The sequence below is a fragment of the Gorilla gorilla genome, chromosome 8 (genome assembly GCF_029281585.2).
Source record: "Gorilla gorilla gorilla isolate KB3781 chromosome 8, NHGRI_mGorGor1-v2.1_pri, whole genome shotgun sequence".
Lineage (NCBI taxonomy): Eukaryota > Metazoa > Chordata > Mammalia > Primates > Hominidae > Gorilla > Gorilla gorilla.
The window spans coordinates 142,449,685-142,467,731 of NC_073232.2; the positions used below are offsets into that span (position 1 = coordinate 142,449,685).

An 18,047-nucleotide genomic window follows, 5' to 3' on the forward strand; every position below is an offset into this window, starting at 1 on the left:
CTTGTTTTATGACATGGTATCTTTTTCTTTTTTTTTGACATGGTGTCTTTTTTCCCTCCTATTGCATTCTTTTCATAGTAAACTTTAAGTCTTATTTACATTGTTTTTAACTAAACTTTTTAGTTTAAAACAACTGTAGATTCACATGCAGTTGTGAGAAATAATACAGATCCTGTGTACACTTTCTTCCAATGACAACACCTTGCAAAACTGTAATACTGCAACCAGGATGTTGATATTTATGAACAATCCACTGATCTTTTTCAGATTTTCCCAGTTTTACTTGTACTCGTGCGCGTGTGCATGCGTGTGTGTGTGTGTGCGTCGTTTGTTTTTGTTTTTGTTTTTGAGACAGGGTCTTGCTCTGTTGCCCAGGTTAGTGGGCAGTAGCAGTGGCAGGATCATGGCTCACTGCAGCCTCCAACTCCCAGGCTCAAGTGATCTTCTCACCTCAGCCTCTCACCTAGCTGGGACCACAAGTGTGAGCCACCATGCCTGACTCATATATATATATTTTTTTTTTGTAGAGACCGGGTGTTCCTATGTTGCCCCGCTGGTCTCCAACTCCTTGGCTCAAGTGATCCTCCTGCCTGGGGTTTCCAAAGTGTTGGGATTACAGGTGTGAGTCAGAGCACCCAGCCAAGTTCTATACAATTTTATCATGTTTAGTTTGTGTTCCCACCACCACAGGCAAGATACAAAATGGTTCCTCATCATTCTCCTGTTGCATTTTAAATAACACAATTTACCGTGTTCAATACCATGTATTTCTCCAGGTGAGGTGTACATGTGACAGGCTCCAAAAGGCTTTTAATCACCACAGTAGTGCTGCCCAAGAAAATTCAAGGGCCACGAATGAAAGTTGCCTATGAAATTAGACATTTCTCAGGAGCCAAAGGTAAAAGAGGCCAATTTAAATAATATATTTCAGAAAACCGAATATATCTAAATATCCACATTTCAACATGTAATCAATATAAAAAGTATGAATGATATGCTACTTTTCTCATACGAAGTCTTTGCAATCCAGTGAGCCCAGTCCTCTGGCAGCTGTTAGCATGGACTGAGTACCTCTTATGTGTCTGACTCTGATCCAGGCACTGAGACACAGACCAGCTCCTGCCCTTTAAGAACACAGGCCAATGGAGGACAAGCACAGTTCTACAACATGAGACAGGCCACGGTGGAAGCAAGCAAAGGGGGCCTGGGAACACCTGGCTAGTAGTGAAGGCTCTGTGGGGGCTTGGCCTCAAAGCCCAGGGACAGCAGGGGGACCAGTCAGAAGGAGCCCCAAGTGTCTGGGTGGGAGCGATGGTGTTCCCTGAGATGGGAACCAAGAGGAGAGGCACTTTGGAGGGAAGGCCCAGTGTGGTTTGGGGATATCCAATAAAAGATGGCCCCTCCTCAAAGTTAGCGGATGCTAGGCTCTGGGGTGCAGGGGAGGGTTTTGGGCTTGCTATTGAGGTTTCCCTGGAGGTTGATGTCACTGGGGGCATGGAGATTACTCAGGCCAGAAGGTGTGTGGGAAGCATGGGGCGTGGGGTACAGAGTACACCACATGGAGAGCCAACATCAGGGGGATTCCCAAGGGAGAAAGACAAGCCAGGGATCATCCAAGGAGGCAAGGCGGGAGGAGTGCAGGGATCTGTGGACCCACCCAGCCCCTTCTGTTCTGAGGTTACAATGGGTGATGGCTCTGTGGGGCTGCAATGAGTGGTGGCACGCGCGGAGGGCCAGGGGAGGAGGGACATGCTGTGGGCTCCGGGTTCAGGTCCCAGGACTGAATTGGAAGCACCCTGTCTGTGTTGAAGTTCAAGATCTACCACTTCTGTTCCCAGACCTCCCAGTTCTTCCTCACCTTTATGCAATTTCATTTTTGATAATTTCAGCTTCCTAAATGTACACATCTGACTTCACTTTCACTCACATGTCTCACCCCCACCCCTCCACCGGCCCCTTCTATTACAAACCCAGGAGACACAGGAAGTGCAAGGAAGGTCTGGAGCGCCAAAAGCCAGGAGCCTCAGGAGTCAGGTGTCCTGACAGCCAGGAACCCTGACACCCAGGAGCCCTGGCACCCAGGAACCCCAACAGCCAGAAGCCTCTACCACCAGGAGCCCTGACAGCAAGGAACCCCGACACCCAGGAGCCCCTACTACAGCCAGGAACCCTAACAACCCAGGAGCCCCTACAGCCAGGAACCCCGACACCCAGGGGTCCCGACAGCCAGGAGCCATTACGGCCAGGAACCCCGACAGCCAGGGACCTCGACGGCCAGAATCCACTACATCCAGAAGCCCTTATAACCGGGAACCTCCACAGCCAGGAGCCCCTTCAGCGAGGAGCTCCTTCAGCCAGGGAGCCCCGAAAGCCAGGAGCCCCGACAGCCAGGAACCATAACAGCCATGAACCCCGGGAGCCAGGAGGCCCGCAGCGGAGTGCCCAGACTTGGCAGGGTCAGAGCCCCCAGCGGGATCCAAAGCCCGCCGCCGAGGCCCCTTCTGGGATTTCTCAGGCTCGGCAGCCTCAGCGCAGGCAGGGGCGGGGCTTTCCCTCGCGCAGCCGCTCAGCTCCCCGCGGCCCCGCCCACATCCGGCCGCCGACACTGGATTGCTTCTGTCTGGCGGCGGCAGCATGGCGGCGGGGGCGGCTGAGGCAGCTGTAGCGGCCGTGGAGGAGGTCGGCTCAGCCGGGCAGTTTGAGGAGCTGCTGCGCCTCAAAGCCAAGTAAGCGGGGCGGCGAGCGGCAGGAGTGAGGAGCCAGAGCGGGAGCGGCCGCGAGACCGGGCCGGTGTGGGGCGGCGGGTGGCCCAGCCTGGCTTCTTGGTGCCCGGCTCCCTTCGGCCTCGGGGGACCGGGCCCGGCGCCACCCGTAGACTCCCCCGAGCCTCCGCGTGAGTGGCCCGAGCCGCGGGTTCCCCGCCCCGGAACAGCGAGCAGGGCGCGAGGCTCGCCTGGCAGCCCCGGCCCCAGCCCTGGCTCCGACCCCGACGGCTGTCCAAGCCCGGGGGACGCGACCTTCCCGGCCTCTGGCCTGGGCGGCCCCGCCGCGGGACGGAGGCGGTGGTGACTCAGCCGTGCCGCAGTGGCGGGGCGGGGGACGGGGCGGCGCCGAGACCCCGGCCCTCGGCGCCACGGAGCAGGACCCACGGCTGCGGGCTCCACCTTTCCTGTGCCCGCCGGGAGGGAGCGGCAGGCTCGGCGTCGGCCCGTTGCTCTTCAGCCTCCCTTCAGGAACGCCCCTGTCGCAGGAAGAGCGGCTAGGGAAGGCCCCGTTGCATTAGCTAGGCCTGGCTGCCTTTTGAAGTCAGCCTTTAAAGTTTGTTGGAGAGCAGGTAGCCTCAGTCTTCAGACTTAACCTGTTGCCGGAGACAGAGATTTCCTGTTCCATGAACTGGTGTAGTGAGAGTCTGTTCAGATTTGGCGCCGGTGTCCAAGTCTTCAATCCCTGGGAAGACTACAAAAGGAGATCCATAGGAATGCATAGAAAACGCTTTCTGGGTGGACTGGAAGCTCTGAACTGCAAGCATGCTTACGAGTAAATGCTTACTAGCGTGCGTGCCTGCAGGGAAAGGTCTGCACGTGGACTCTCCGTGATAATACCACCTCACATTGTAGACTCCTCCAAGGACTGAATTGTTCTCTTAGTTGTATTATTAGCGGTTGTTATGGGAACTCTTATGTCGGGTTGCCTGGGATCCAGTCCCACCGCAGCCACTCAGTAGCCATGTAACCCCTGGGCACGTTTCATGCCCAAGCCTCAGTTTCCCAACGGTGACATAGATTAGCACCTGATAGTACCTCAGGGTTGTTGTGAGGGTTAAATGAGATGACGTATGTAAAATACAAATAATACAATGCCTAGTATGCAGGAAGCACTCAGTAGATGTTGGCCCTTAGTATTTCAGTAGGAAGTAGAATGGTTCATGGAATTCACAGGCAAAAAGCTTTGTTTTGTTTTGTTTTTGAGACAGGGTCTGGCTCTGTCACCCAGGCTGCAGTGTAGTGGAGCGATCACGGCTCCCTGCAGCCTCCGCCTCCCAGGCTCAAGTGATCGACCCACCTCATCCTCCCGAGAAGCTGGGACCACAGGTGCTCACCACCACGCCCGTCTAATTTTTATTTTTTTTTATAGAGACGAGGTCTCGCCATGTTGCCCAGCCTCGTCTCGACCTTCTGGACTCGAGCGATCTGCCCTCCTCAGCCTCCCAAAGGGTTGAGATTACAGGTGTGAGCTACCACGTCCGGCCAGAAATGCTTATTGATCTAAATTTTGTTTTGTTTGTTTTCGAGACAGGCTGTTGCTCTGTTGCCCAGGCTGAGTGCAGTGGCGTGATCTCGGCTCACTGCAGCCTCTACCTCCTGGGTTCAAGCGATCCTCCCACCTCAGCCTCCTGAGTATCTGGGACTACACGTGCGGTCCACCACGCTGGGCTAATTTGTGTATTTTTCGTAGAGGCAGGGTTTCCTCATGTTGCCCAGGCTGGTCTCTGGAACTCCTGAGCTCAGGTGATTCGCCTGCCTCGGCCTTGTAAAGTATCGGGATTACAGGCTTGAGCCCCCGTGACCTGCCCTGTTGATCTAAATTGAGTGAAATTTTGCTGACTGAATTTGAATTAGAGGCAAGTAGTACTCTGATTTTGCAATGGAGAGTGCAGGTGAGATGGGGTGTTGCCTTTGGAAATGGGGAGGGGTGCGAGTTACTGACTAATGGTTAGAAATGCTTTATGGGGGTGATGAAATTAAAGTGTTATTTAAACAGCTCTTTAGGCATTTCAGGTTTACCTGGGAAATTGTTACGGAAAAAAGCGGGGGTTGGGGAGGGACATGTGACATTTACTCACTGATGGAAGCTGGGTTCTGACTCATCCAGTACAGATCAGCACAATCACAGGAGTCACCAGAAGTGGCCTCTTGAAATGAGCAGGTCTTGTGTGGACCTGCCCTAAGTAAACGTTTTGAATTTACCATCACCTGAAAAGACTGTTTTGTCTGTTTTACATGTTTGTTTTAAATGCTTCATGTTTTAAAAAGTCCTTAAACTATCAAAATGAATAAAAGTGTTTTTTTTTTTTTTTTTTTTTTTTTTTTTTTTTTTTTTTGAGGAGACAGAGTCTCTCTCTGTTGCCCAGGCTGGAGTGGAGTGCAGTGACACAATCTTGGCTCACTGCAACCTCCGCCTCACGGGTTCAAATGATTCTCCTGCCTCAGCCTTCTGAGTAGCTGGGATTACAGGTGCCCACCACCACGCCTGGCTAATTTTTGCATTTTTAGTAGAGATGGGTTTCACCATGTTGGCCAGGCTGGTCTTGAACTCCTGACCTTAGGTGATGGGCCCGCTTCCCAGCATGCTGGGATTACAGGCATGAGCCACTGCGCCCGGCCAAAATGGATAAAAGTTTAAATGTAAGTACCATTTGGATGTATCCTTGCCACTGGCCTGTACTTGAAATGACCCAGGAAACAATGTACACTTTCCTTAGTGACTAGTTTAAACGGACACATGATGAATGATGTGTGGCATGTGGGGAAGGAGCAAATTTCTGCAGCTTTTTTGGTGAAGATGGAGACATTTAAGAATATTAGGCCGGGCGCGGTGGCTCACGCCTGTAATCCCAGCACTTTGGGAGGCCGAGGTGGGTGGATCGCGAGGTCAGGGGATCGAGACCATCCTGGCTAACACGGTGAAACTCCGTCTTTACTAAAGAAAATACAAAAAATTAGCCAGGCGTGGTGGCAGGTGCCTGTAGTCCCAGTTACTGGGGAAGCTGAGGCAGGAGAATGGCGTGAACCTGGGAGGCGGAGCTTGCAGTGAGCCAAGATCGTGCCACTGCACTCCAGCCTGGACGACAGACCGAGACTCCATCTCAAAAAAAAAAAAAAAAAAAAAGAATATTATGGTGGCTTACACCAGCAAACCCAGCACTTTGGGAGGATGGCTTGAGGCCAGGAGTTTGAGAGTAGCTTGAACAACATAGAACCCATCTCTACAAAAAATAAAAAAAGTAGCCAGGCATGGTGATGCATGCCTGTAGTCCCCAGCTACTCAGGAGGCTGAAGTGGGAGGATTGTTTGAGCCCAGGAGTTCCAAGCTGCGGTGAGCTATGATCCTGCCACTGTACTCCAGCCTGGGTGACAGAGTGAGACCCTGTCTCAAAAAACAAAAAGTGCCCGAATTTTAGTACTTGTGTTGATGTAATAATTTTAAATCTACTTTCCAAATCATCGCTTCTCCAATTTTAAAATTTGACATGAATTGAAATTTTTTTCTTTTAAGTAGTTGAATCAGATATTTACATAAGTTGCTGAAATCTCAGCTGGTTTGTACAATGGGGTTATTAATATCCATTTGCAGAGTAAGCAGGTTTAGTATATGATATGTTTAATAAGCAGTAGCTGGTATTATCTGCAGATGAATGTAGTAGCAGAATACTATAATAATTGAAAAACAACTATTTGCTGATGAAGAGCTGAAGTTTATTACATTGTCTAAAGTTACATTAGTCAGGATTTGAATGTGGTTTTTGTCTGATGGTTTTTCTCCAACAATGCTCCAGGCATATGGGGCTATCCATTAAGATGGAAAGAATACTGTAACATGTAATCCAAAAGGGGATAATGTTTATATTTGTTTGAGATATAGTATGTCCTTATAATATTGGACATTATGTGCTTAATTGAGAAATGGAAGGTAAGCATTAAATAGGAGAATATTGTGGATAATTTCAACTAACAATATCATGTTTTAATGTTTTCAAATGTTTTATATTTTTGTTTCATCTTCTCAACATCCCAGAGTGTTGGTTATTGCTATTTTACAGATGTGGAAGTTAAATTACTCTTCAAAGCCATGTTAGTAATAATGAAACTGAAATGAATTCAGTTTCTATGGCATACTTTCTTCTTTTCTTTTTTACTTATTTGGGCTCATACTGTTATAAAGTTTGGTAACCTACTTTAATTTTTGAAAAATGTAGTTATATTAGTATTTTCCTGTGGCGTTGAAAGTTCTTTGAAAATTTGATTTGTAATGGCTTTATAATGTTTTCTTATGACCATTTAAAAACTATTATTGAGCATCAGAAATTTTTCTGATTTGCTACGTAAAGTAGTGGGAAAATATCCATGTACAGAAAATCTTTGTCTCTTAATTACTTCCTTAGGATTGATACTTATGTGTAAGAAATTTCTGAAAGGTCCCAATTTAATTTTTACCAGCAGGACATGAAAGTACTTCTCGTCATCCTTTTTATCATTGAATATTATGATTTAAACAGTCCTTTTGTTGGCTGGGCACGGTGGCTCATGACTGTAATCCCAGCACTTTGAGAGGCGAATGCAGGCAGATTGATTGCTTGAGCCCAGGAGTTTGAGACCAGCCTGGGCATTGGCCAAAGCCCAACTTTACAAAGAACAAAATATGCCTGTAGTCTGGGAGGCTGAGGTGGGAGGATCACCTGAGCCCAGGAAGTCGAGGCTGCACTTGCCTTGCACTCCAGACTGGGCATTAGAGTAAGACCCTGTCTCAAAAAAAGAAAAAGAAAATTTTTTTTTTGGTCAATATGGTGGAAAATGGTATCCCAGCTTTAAAAAGAAATTGAAGTATTACATACAGTAACAATGCACAGATCTTAATCGTCAGATGTGGTGAATTTTCACAATTGTATACACACCGATAACCACCATTCACAGGAAGAATATAGAACCCAGGAAGTTTTCCATCCCCTTTAGCCCAACTACTGATTTCTTACTGTCACTGTAGATGAGTTTTCCCTGCTCTTGGACTTTGTGTGAGTAGAATCATACAGTTCTTTGTCTGTGGCATCTTTTGCTCACATATTTTCAAGCTTCATTTGTGTCATTGCTTATGTCTGTAGTTGGTTCCTTTTTACTGCTAAGTTACATTCTGTTGTATGAATGTCTATCACTTTCTCCTGTTGGCGGACATTTGGCTAATTTCCAGTTTTGATTTATTATGTATAGGGCTGCTGTGAGCATTCTTGCATGAGGCCTCTGTGAACCTCTGTTTTATTCTTGCCATCCTTAGGCAATGGACAAAAAAGCTTCCCTGGATCCTCTTCATTGCTGGAGGCTATGGTGGGCAGAGGCTCCTGAGGGAGGGTTTTGAGGGGTCAGGCCTGTGTTCTAGTTTTAGGGCCAGAATTCAGTTCCAGGGCCCCAGACAACTGCAAGGAAGACTGAAAAATGTAATCTAGCTGAATGCACAGGAGGAAGATGAAACAGTGCTTGATTGAAACAGCACAGTCTCCGCCGTGGACCTGAGGCCCCACCTACTCAACCATTGAAGCTGCTGAGTTGTGCTGGATGCAAATTAACACCCGGTGACTAGGGGCTCCTACAGTGTGTCCTTCCCTGCCTTAGGTGGGTCTTCATTTGGAGCTTCCTGCTTTCCTTGTGTGCCTGTGGACACTCTCCCTTCATCAGTCCTACCAGTGGTCTTGCCCTCTGTTTTCCTATGCTTTGATAAATGACCTTGCTTCCCACCTGAGAGAAAACAGGATTTCAGGTAGCATCTCCCCAAGCCCTCCTTCCAATCTCACCTCTCCCAACACTTACCATTTATTTGTAGCCTTACCCATTCTTAATTCCTTGGCTCCTGACTCAGAGGAGACTGCCTTCTTCTTCTTCAAGGTAAGCTCTTCTCTGCTCTGGATTTCCCCTCTTCTGCCTCTTCTGAGTCCTTGCATCCTCAGCTGTCTTGTGTCTACGGCCCTTCCCTCTCCATTTGCACTATCCCCTAGTAAAATAAACATATAAGGATTTTCTTGTATTAAAAAGGCCCATCCCTTGATTTTGTCTTTTCCTCTGCCTGTACAGATCTCTTAGAGTACATCTCTGCTTCCTCATCTTCACTTCAGTCCTCAGTGGACTGCAGTCTGACCTGTGCTTCTGCTATTCCATTGAAGGTACTCTCTCTGTTAGTTGCTCTTTCCTGCTGCATTGGATGATTGTCACTCTCTCTTGACACTCTTCTCTTGACTTCTATGTGACCCTTTAATCTTCCAGTACTGCCTAGGACCCCTTAATCTTCCAGTACCGCCTAGGAGCCCTTCTCTGCTTTACTACGTAAGTTCCTTCTCCTCCATCTGTCCTAACTTAATGTTGATAAGCCCCCTGAGGCGCTGACCTCGGGTCTCCTCTGTGTCCCTCTGTAACCCTTTGCGGTGTGGTGCTGGCACTGTTCCTTTCTTGATTCCCAAATCTGTATATCAAGTGCAGACTTCTTCCCTGAGCTCTAGACATCATACTAACAACCCACTAAACTTCCTTTCCTCAGGTTGGCAGCTTCTGCACTATGATTTGAGGCATAGTGCCACCACTAGCCATCAGTCTCTAAGCCAGAACTTGGAGCCAGCTGTAGACTGCCTTATCTGTCACCAAATCCTGCCCCTTCTACCTTTGAAATCCTCATGCTGCTCTTTGCTTCTGCTTTCCTGACACTTTATTGTAGGCTTATTCTTTTCTTGCTGGTATTATTTGATCAGTTTTTACAGTTTGTTATTCCTTTCCTTACCCATAGGTTAGTTGTCCTTCGTTCTTTTTGCCATGGAACATTTTCTGTTCGTGATTTTTCAGATTTTTTTGGGAGGTGGTATTATATTTGAACAGAATTCCATAAAACTGAAGGATTTTTTAGTTGGATATGACCATAGATATCTTTGCCAAGATAATTTTGTATGAAAACTAACTAAAATAGATACTGAGTTATTAATATATTCTGTGTGTTCATACTATAAATGTTTAGATTTTTTTTTTTTTTTAAATGGGTCTTGCTCTGTTGCCCACACTGGAGTGTAGTGGTATGATCATGGCTCACTACAGCCTCGACCCCCTGGGCTCAAGTAATCCTTCCACCTTAGTCTGCCAAAATGCTGACTACAGGCATGAGCCACCTTGCCTGGCCTAGAAAAATCTTTTTTTTTTTTGAGGCAGAGTCTTGCTCTGCCGTCCAGGCTGCAGTGCAGTGGTGTGATCTCAGCTCACTGTAACCTCTGCCTTTTGGGTTCAAACAATTCTTCTGCCTCAGCCTCCTGAGTAGCTGCGATTACAGGCGTGCACCAACACACCCGGCGAATTTTTTGTACTTTTAGTAGAGATGGGGTTTCACCACGTTAGCCAGGCTGGTCTCGAACTGCCGACCTCAAGTGATCTGCCTGCCTCGGCCTCCCAAAGTGCTGGGATTACAGGTGTGAGCCACTGCTCTGGGTCTAGAAAAATCTTTTGTAGCATAATATTAAAAAGTATAAAAGAATGTCTTTGTGAAAAGCAGTTCTATTCTTTTCCTCGTTTTGCACTGGCATGCCTTCATTTTCAACACTTACTGCTGTTTCTATGGCCACGGTTATGTCTCTCCATCACTATACCACATTTAAAAAGTAAATAGTGATATTATTAGTAATGTGTCTACAACCATTTTTCACAAACATTGTGCCATTAATACAGAAATTCAGTTTCCACTTTGCCCAGGGGTCTGAAAATATGGTTGATTTGCCTGGCTTTTTATTTTTTTTTCGTTTACTTTAAGTTCTGGGATACATATGCAGAACGTGCAGGTTTCTTACATAGGTATGCACGTGCCATGGTGGTTTGCTGCACCTATCAGCCCATCATCTAGGTTTTAAGCCCTGCATGCATTAGGTATTTGTCCTAATGCTTTCCCTCCCCTTGCCCCCCACCCCCTGACAGGCCCTGGTATGTGATGTTCCCCTCCCTGTGTCCATGTGGTTTCATTGTTCACCTCCCACTTATGAATGAGAACATGCAGTGTTTGTTTTTCTGTTCCTGTGTTAGTTTACTGAGAATGGTGGCTTCCAGCTTCATCCATGTCCCTGCAAAGGACATGAACTCATTCCTTTTTATGACTGCATAGTATTCCATGGTATATATGTGCCACATTTCCTTTATCCAGTCTGTCATTGACAGGCATTTGGGTTGGTTCCAAGTCTTTGATATTGTAAATAGTGCTGCAATAACATAATGTGTGCATGTGTCTTTATAGTAGAATGATTTATAATCTTTTGGGTATATACCCAGTAATGGGATTGCTGGGTCAAATGGTATTTCTGGTTCTGGATCCTTGAGGAATTGCCACACTGTCTTCCACAATGGTTGAACTAATTTACACTCCCACCAACAGTGATTTACATGACTTTTAATTGAGGTGGATGAATATTCAGATCTACTTCAAATGGGCTTCACTTGAAATATCATTGACTTGAAAATTTATCTGAAAGAGTCTGAAGACCTTGCAGAGTGCTTTTATGTTCCAGTGTTGTATACAACAAAATTCTAGCAATATGAAAAACTTCAGACGGTTCTTTTAAAGCTTTCTTTTTTTTCTTTTTGGTAATTTATATCAGTATTTGTTTATTTCCAAAATTGGTATAATTTTAAATAAATGCATTTAATTGATTTACAGGTCCCTCCTTGTGGTCCATTTCTGGGCACCATGGGCTCCACAGTGTGCACAGATGAACGAAGTTATGGCAGAGTTAGCTAAAGAACTCCCTCAAGTTTCATTTGTGAAGGTATTTATATTTCAATGTCATGTCTTGTGAATTTAATTCTGATTTATGGGTTAGATTAGGGCTGGGTGCGGTAGCTCACACCTGTAATCCCAGCACTTTGGGAGGCTGAGGCGGGCAGATCACCTGAGTTCAGGAGTTTGAGACCAGCCTGGCCAACATAGTGAAACCCTGTCTCTACTAAAATACAAAAATTAGCTGGGCGTGGTGGCGGGTGCCTATAATCCCAGCTATGTGGGAGGCTGAGGGAGGAGAATCTTTTGAACCCGGGAGGCAGAGATTGCAGTGAGCTGAGATTGTGCCACTGCACTCCAGCCTGGGTGACAGAGCGAGACGCTGTCTCTAAATAAATAAATAAATAAATAAATAAAATAAAAAATTAGATTTTATTAACTAATATAAAGATGGAGTGGTGTGGAATTCCAAATATGTATAATTGGTGTGGGATCTGTTATTTTTGCACATCATTCTTAAAAATCTTAAAATAATTTTGCATTTTTTTTTTTTCTTTGAGACAGAGTCTCGTTCTGTCGCCCAGGCTGGAGTGCAGTGGCACTATCTCGGCTCACTGCAACCTCTGCCTCCCCGGTTTAAGCGATTTTCCTGCCTCAGCCTCCCGAGTAGCTGGGACTACAGGCACATGCCTCCACACCCAGCTAATTTTTTGTATTTTTAGTAGAGATGGGGTTTCACCATCTTAGCCAGGATAGTTTTGGTCTCTTGACCTCGTGATCTGCCCGCCTTGGCCTCCCAAAGTACTGTGATTAGGCGTGAGCCACCATGCCCGGCCAAATGTACACTTTTCCTTGATCATCCTCGGGTGTGAGGCATGACTACCAAATGTCAAGGTGGCTGTGGGCTGGAGTTTTGGAGAGCACAGGCAGACAAGTTAGTTCCCTGTGGGTAACTGTGGTTTTAAGGCATTTAAAATAGTAACACAAATTATGTCATTGAAAAGCTAGGTGTGCTGTAGAAAATAATTCAGGAAAGGGTATGTAAATGCTGCTAGGGAACAGGAAGTTGCTATCTTGGTTTAGATGAAGGCAGACCTACGGGAGAAGGTGAAAGTCTTTCTAACCTGTTCAGAATGCAGAGGAAGATGGAAGCCAGTCAGTCTCTTCCTTGCCTCTTTTGTTTTTCACTCTGGTTTTGTGTACTCCTACATTCCTGCTGTCTCTCTTGAGTGGATGAGTGCTAGGAAAGCTGTAGTTTTGACTGTGGATTAACTCAATTGGTTTAGTACGTTAAAGATATTATTCAGGACTTAGTACTGGTTTAGGCAGCAGGGCCAAAATATGTGTTGAGAGTCTTAGAAATGAATTATCAGGAGGGGAGGTGCACCTTGTATTCCCAAGCCTGAATCCTTAAGATTTAAAAAACAAATGAAAAACCAAAGTCTTATTTTTTAAAACAAGAATCTGTGAGTTCAGAGTACATGTTACCCAATATACTCATATATGGGGTTAAAAATAACATCAACTGTATTGGTCTGTATGCCTCTTTCTATGTAAACTGAAAACACAGAATTTTGACAGGGTAATTCATTCGTATAGTAGGTGATAAAATTTTCAGGAGGCTTCTGTATAAATAAGTTTGCTTTGAATAGATATTATACTCAGTTGGCTCAAAATTCCAAACAGTATAGAAAGATGTCCATTGAGAAGGCTCACCCTGTTCCTCCGTTGTCACCCTTGTGTCCCACCACATAAGTAACTGCTTGTATTAATTTTGTATGAATCCTTCTAGTGTTTCTTTATGCAAATAGAGCAGATGTGAATATAGTGATTAGCTTTTTAAAATTTAAGGACTTATTTAAAATTCCAATGAAATGTATAATGTAACTTTAGAGTGTAACCCTAAAATGTCCAATATGAATAATAGAAGGGGGCGTTAAAACTGCATGTTTGGTCAGTGATAAAAGATAATGATTACAAGTGAAATGAATGATTAAACATTTCAATCATAAGATTAATCAAGATGATGGTAATTGTTCTAAGTATGCTTTTATGTGTATCATGTTACTGGTTTAGGTAACACATTGTTCTTAGCTGCTATCTGAATGATTTATTTAAAGTGGCTGTAGAATTACTTCTCACATTGGTACCAGACTTGGCAGTGAGATTTTAAGTTGTTCAAGTGCTTAAGTATCTCTGTGAGCCAAAGGTTGGAGGAGCCCTCAGCGATTTTGGGTTGTGGGGGATACCTGAGCCTGACTGCACCTGCCACTCATGAGGATGATGACAGCGTAAGATTGGTCATTCTTCCAGGAGTCATCACTTTCCAGAAATTCACTCTATGACATAGTTTTTCTTTGATTAGCCATCATTAAGGGCAAAGGTACTTTGCATGGCATTTGTAAGGCAGCTAATTAAAAGGCACTTGCCGGACAATAGTAAGCAAAAGAGAAGTAGAATGAGAGATCATCGTTCTTTCCCAGTAAGAGAGGCATGCAGGCTGGGCGCCGCGGCTCACACCTGTAATCCCAACACCTCTTGAGGCTGAGGTGGGAGGATTGCTTGAGGCCAGGAATTCAAAACCAGCCTGATGCACATAGCAAAACCATCTCTACAAAAGAAAAACTAAAAAAGTTAGCTGTGCATGTTGGTGTGCACCTGTAGTCCCAGTTACTTGGGAGGATAAAGCAGAGGATTCCTTGAGCCCAGGAGGTCTCAAGGCGGTCACACCACTGGACGTAGAGTGATACCATGTCTCAAAAAAAAGGAGGAATGTAGTTCATTTTAAAACAGCTTTCTTTTTGTTAATGAGAGTTTTTGGAAAGTTCTAGAGTAAGAACTAATGTTCTTCTGCTTCATCTTGTGTCTATTTGATTTCTTTTTTTTTTTTTTTAAGAAAAACATGTGCCAAGGATTTCATTTCATTTTTTTAAAAAAAGAGTATATAACAAATACTCATAGGAAGCCTCACCTGGACCAGGCATTTTATTTAATTTATGAATTTTTTTTTTATTTATTAATTAATTTATTTTTTATTTTTTATTTTTTATTGATCATTCTTGGGTGTTTCTCGCAGAGGGGGATTTGGCAGGGTTACAGGACAATAGTGGAGGGAAGGTCAGCAGATAAACAAGTGAACAAAGTTCTCTGGTTTTCCTAGGCAGAGGACCCTGCGGCCTTCCGCAGTGTTTGTGTCCCTGGGTACTTGAGATTAGGGAGTGGTGATGCTTTTAACGAGCATGCTGCCTTCAAGCATCTGTTTAACAAAGCACATCTTGCACCGCCCTTAATCCATTCAACCCTGAGTGGATACAGCACATGTTTCAGAGAGCACAGGGTTGGGGGTAGGGTCACAGATCAACAGGATCCCAAGGCAGAAGAATTTTTTCTTAGTACAGAACAAAATGAAAAGTCTCCCATGTCTACCTCTTTCTACACAGACATGGCAACCATCCGATTTCTCAATCTTTTCCCCACCTTTCCCCCCTTTCCATTCCACAAAACCGCCATTGTCATCATGGCCCGTTCTCAATGAGCTGTTGGGTACACCTCCCAGATGGGGTGGTGGCCGGGCAGACGGGCTCCTCACTTCCCAGTAGGGGCGGCCGGGCAGAGGCGCCCCTCACCTCCGGGATGGGGCCGCTGGCCAGGTGGGGGGCTGAACCCCCACCTCACTCCCGGACGGGGCGGCTGGCCGGCGGGGGGCCGACCCCCCCACCTCCCTCCCAGACGGGGCGGCTGGCCGGGCTGAGGGGCTCTTCACTTCCCAGTAGGGGCGGCCGGGCAGAGGCGCCCCTCACCTCCCGGACAGGGCGGCTGGCCGGGCGGGGGGCTGACGCCCCCACCTCCCTCCCGGACGGAGCGGCTGGCCAGGTGGGGGGCTAACCCCCCACCTCCCTCCCGGACGGGGCGGCTGGCTGGGCGGGGGGCTGACCCCCCCACCTCCCTCCCGGACGGGGCGGCTGGCCGGGCGGGGGGGCTCCTCACTTCCCAGTAGGGGTGGCCGGGCAGAGGCGCCCCTCACCTCCCGGACGGGGCGGCTGGCCAGGCGGGGGGCTAACCCCCCCCACCTCCCTCCCGGACGGGGCGGCTGGCCGGGCGGGGGGTTGACCCCCCCACCTCCCTTCCGGACGGGGCGGCTGGCTGGGCAGAGGGGCTCCTCACTTCCCAGTAGGGGCGGCCGGGCAGAGGTGCCCCTCACCTCTCGGACCGGGTGGCCGGCCAGGCGGGGGGCTAACCCCCCCACCTCCCTCCCGGACGGGGCAGCTGGCCCGGTGGGGGGCTGACCCCCCCACCTCCCTCCCGGACGGGGCAGCTGGCCAGGCGGGGGGCTGACCCCCCCACCTCCCTCCCGGACAAGGTGGCTGCCGGGCGGAGACGCTCATCACTTCCCAGACGGGGTGGCTGCTGGGCGGAGGGGCTCCTCACTTCTCGGGCGGGGCGGCTGCCGGGCGGAGGGGCTCCTCACTTCTCAGATGGGGCGGTTGCCAGGCAGAGGGTCTCCTCACTTCTCAGACGGGGCGGCCGGGCAGAGACGCTCCTCACATCCCGGACGGGGCGGCAGGGCAGAGGTGCTCCCCACATCTCAGACGATGGGCGGCCGGGCAGACACGCTCCTCACTTCCCAGATGTGATGGCGGCCGGGAAGAGGCGCTCCTCGTTTCCTAGACGGGATGGCGGCCGGGCAGAGACGCTCCTCACTTTCCAGACTGGGCAGCCAGGCAGAGGGGCTCCTCACATCCCGGACGATGGGCGGCCAGGCGGAGACGCTCCTCACTTCCCAGACGGGGCGGCAGCTGGGCAGAGGCTGCAATCTCGGCACTTTGGGAGGCCAAGGCAGGCGGCTAGGAGGTGGTTGTAGCGGGCCGAGATCACGCCACTGCACTCCAGCCTGGGCACCATTGAGCACCGAGTGAACGAGACTCCGTCTGCAATCCCGGCACCTTGGGAGGCCGAGGCTGGCCGATCACTCGCGGTTAGGAGCTGGAGACCAGCCCGGCCAACACAGCGAAACCCCGTCTCCACCAAAAAAATACGAAAACCAGTCAGGCGTGGCGGCGCGTGCCTGCAATCGCAGGCACTCGGCAGGCTGAGGCAGGAGAATCAGGCAGGGAGGTTGTAGTGAGCTGAGATGGCAGCAGTACCGTCCAGCTTCGGTTCGGCATCAGAGGGAGACCGTGGAAAGAGCGGGAGAGGGAGACCGTGGGGAGAGGGAGAGGGAGAGGGAGAGGGAGCTCAGTCTATTTGATTTCTTAGTCTTTTTTTTGGAGACAAGGTCTCACTCTTACTGCCAAGGCTGTAGTGCAGTGATCTTGGCTCACTGCAGCCTCTACCTCCCAGGCTCAAGCAATTTCCCCACCTTAGCCTCCCGAATAGCTGGGACTATAGGTGTACACCCCTGCCCAGCTAATTTTTGTATTTTTTGTAGCGATACGGTTTCACCATGTTGCTCAGGCTGGTCTTGAACTCATGGGCTTAAGCAGTCTGCCTACCTTGGCCTCCCAAAGTGCTCAGATTATAGATGTGAGCCACTTTGCCCTTCAGTCTTTTTTTTTTTTTTTTTTTTTTTTAATGATGAAATGGTTTGGCATTTTTGGCTTGTGAAGTAAAGGGATCAGTTCATTTTTGTGACTGGGATTTATAAAATCATTAAATAAGTGATCATACACTAGATATTTTTAAACAGATTGTAAACTTTTGTGACTATCAACAATTTCTTATTTTGTAGGAGCTGGTAAAAATAGAGTTAGAAGAGTTAGTCACCCATTTTTGGTCAGAGTAGTTAGTTTGTGCTCATTGGAATTGAATGCTGAAAGACAAGGTTTTCATATTTATTGCATCTGAATCCCTCATTCTCTGTATTGATGATATGGTCGTAAAGTGTATTTGGAGTGGGGCACAGTGGCTCACACCTATAATCCCAGCACTTTGGGAGGTGTGAGTGGGAGGATTGTTCAAGGACAGGAGTTCGAGACCAGCCTGGGCAACATAGCGAGACTTCATCTCTACAGAATAAAAATTTAAAAAACTAGCTGTGTACACCTGTTGCCCCGGCTACTTGGGAGGCTGGGGTGGGAGGATTGCTGAAGTCCAGGAGTTAGAGGCTGCAGTGAGCTATGATTGTGCCACTATACTCCAGCTTGGGTGACAGAGTGAGACCTTGTCTCTTAAAAAAAAATTAAAAAGTGCATCTGTACTCCTTTTGGGTGCTGTGTTTATAATGGGTGGTGTACCATTTACCTGAGTCACTGCCATGTCTAGTGGGCTCTTCTGGGCTCCATCCTGAGTTTGTCACACCTCCTAGGGCCCAGAGGAGATGATGTGGTATTTCTATCACTAAAAGGAGTTCAAGACCAGCTTGAGTAACATGGTGAAACCCTGTCTCCACTAAAAATACAAAATTTAGCCAGGCATGATGGCGCATGCCTGTAATCCCAGCTACTCGGGAGGCCGAGGCAGGAGAATCATTTCAACCCAGGAGGTGGAGGTTGCAGTGACCCGAGATCGCGCTACTACACTCCAGCCTGTGTGACAGAGCAAGACTCTGT

The 18,047-nt window shown here is 47.8% G+C and overlaps 1 protein-coding gene across 5 annotated transcripts in view; it reads left to right on the forward strand.

Moving 5' to 3' along the window:
* Positions 1 to 2,574: 2,574 nt before the first annotated feature.
* Positions 2,575 to 18,047, forward strand: part of GLRX3 (glutaredoxin 3) — a 51,069-nt gene continuing 35,596 nt past the window's right edge. For 2 of the 5 annotated variants that reach the window (XM_055354100.2, XM_004050282.4), the window contains exons 1-2: positions 2,575 to 2,726; positions 11,440 to 11,548. In XM_055354100.2, the coding sequence (XP_055210075.1) occupies positions 2,635 to 2,726; positions 11,440 to 11,548 (201 nt within the window). In that variant the 5' untranslated portion in view covers positions 2,575 to 2,634. Of the gene's footprint in view, positions 2,727 to 11,439; positions 11,549 to 18,047 lie in introns of those variants that run through there. The other 3 variants (XM_055354099.2, XM_055354101.2, XM_055354103.2) reach the window with 3 other exon arrangements.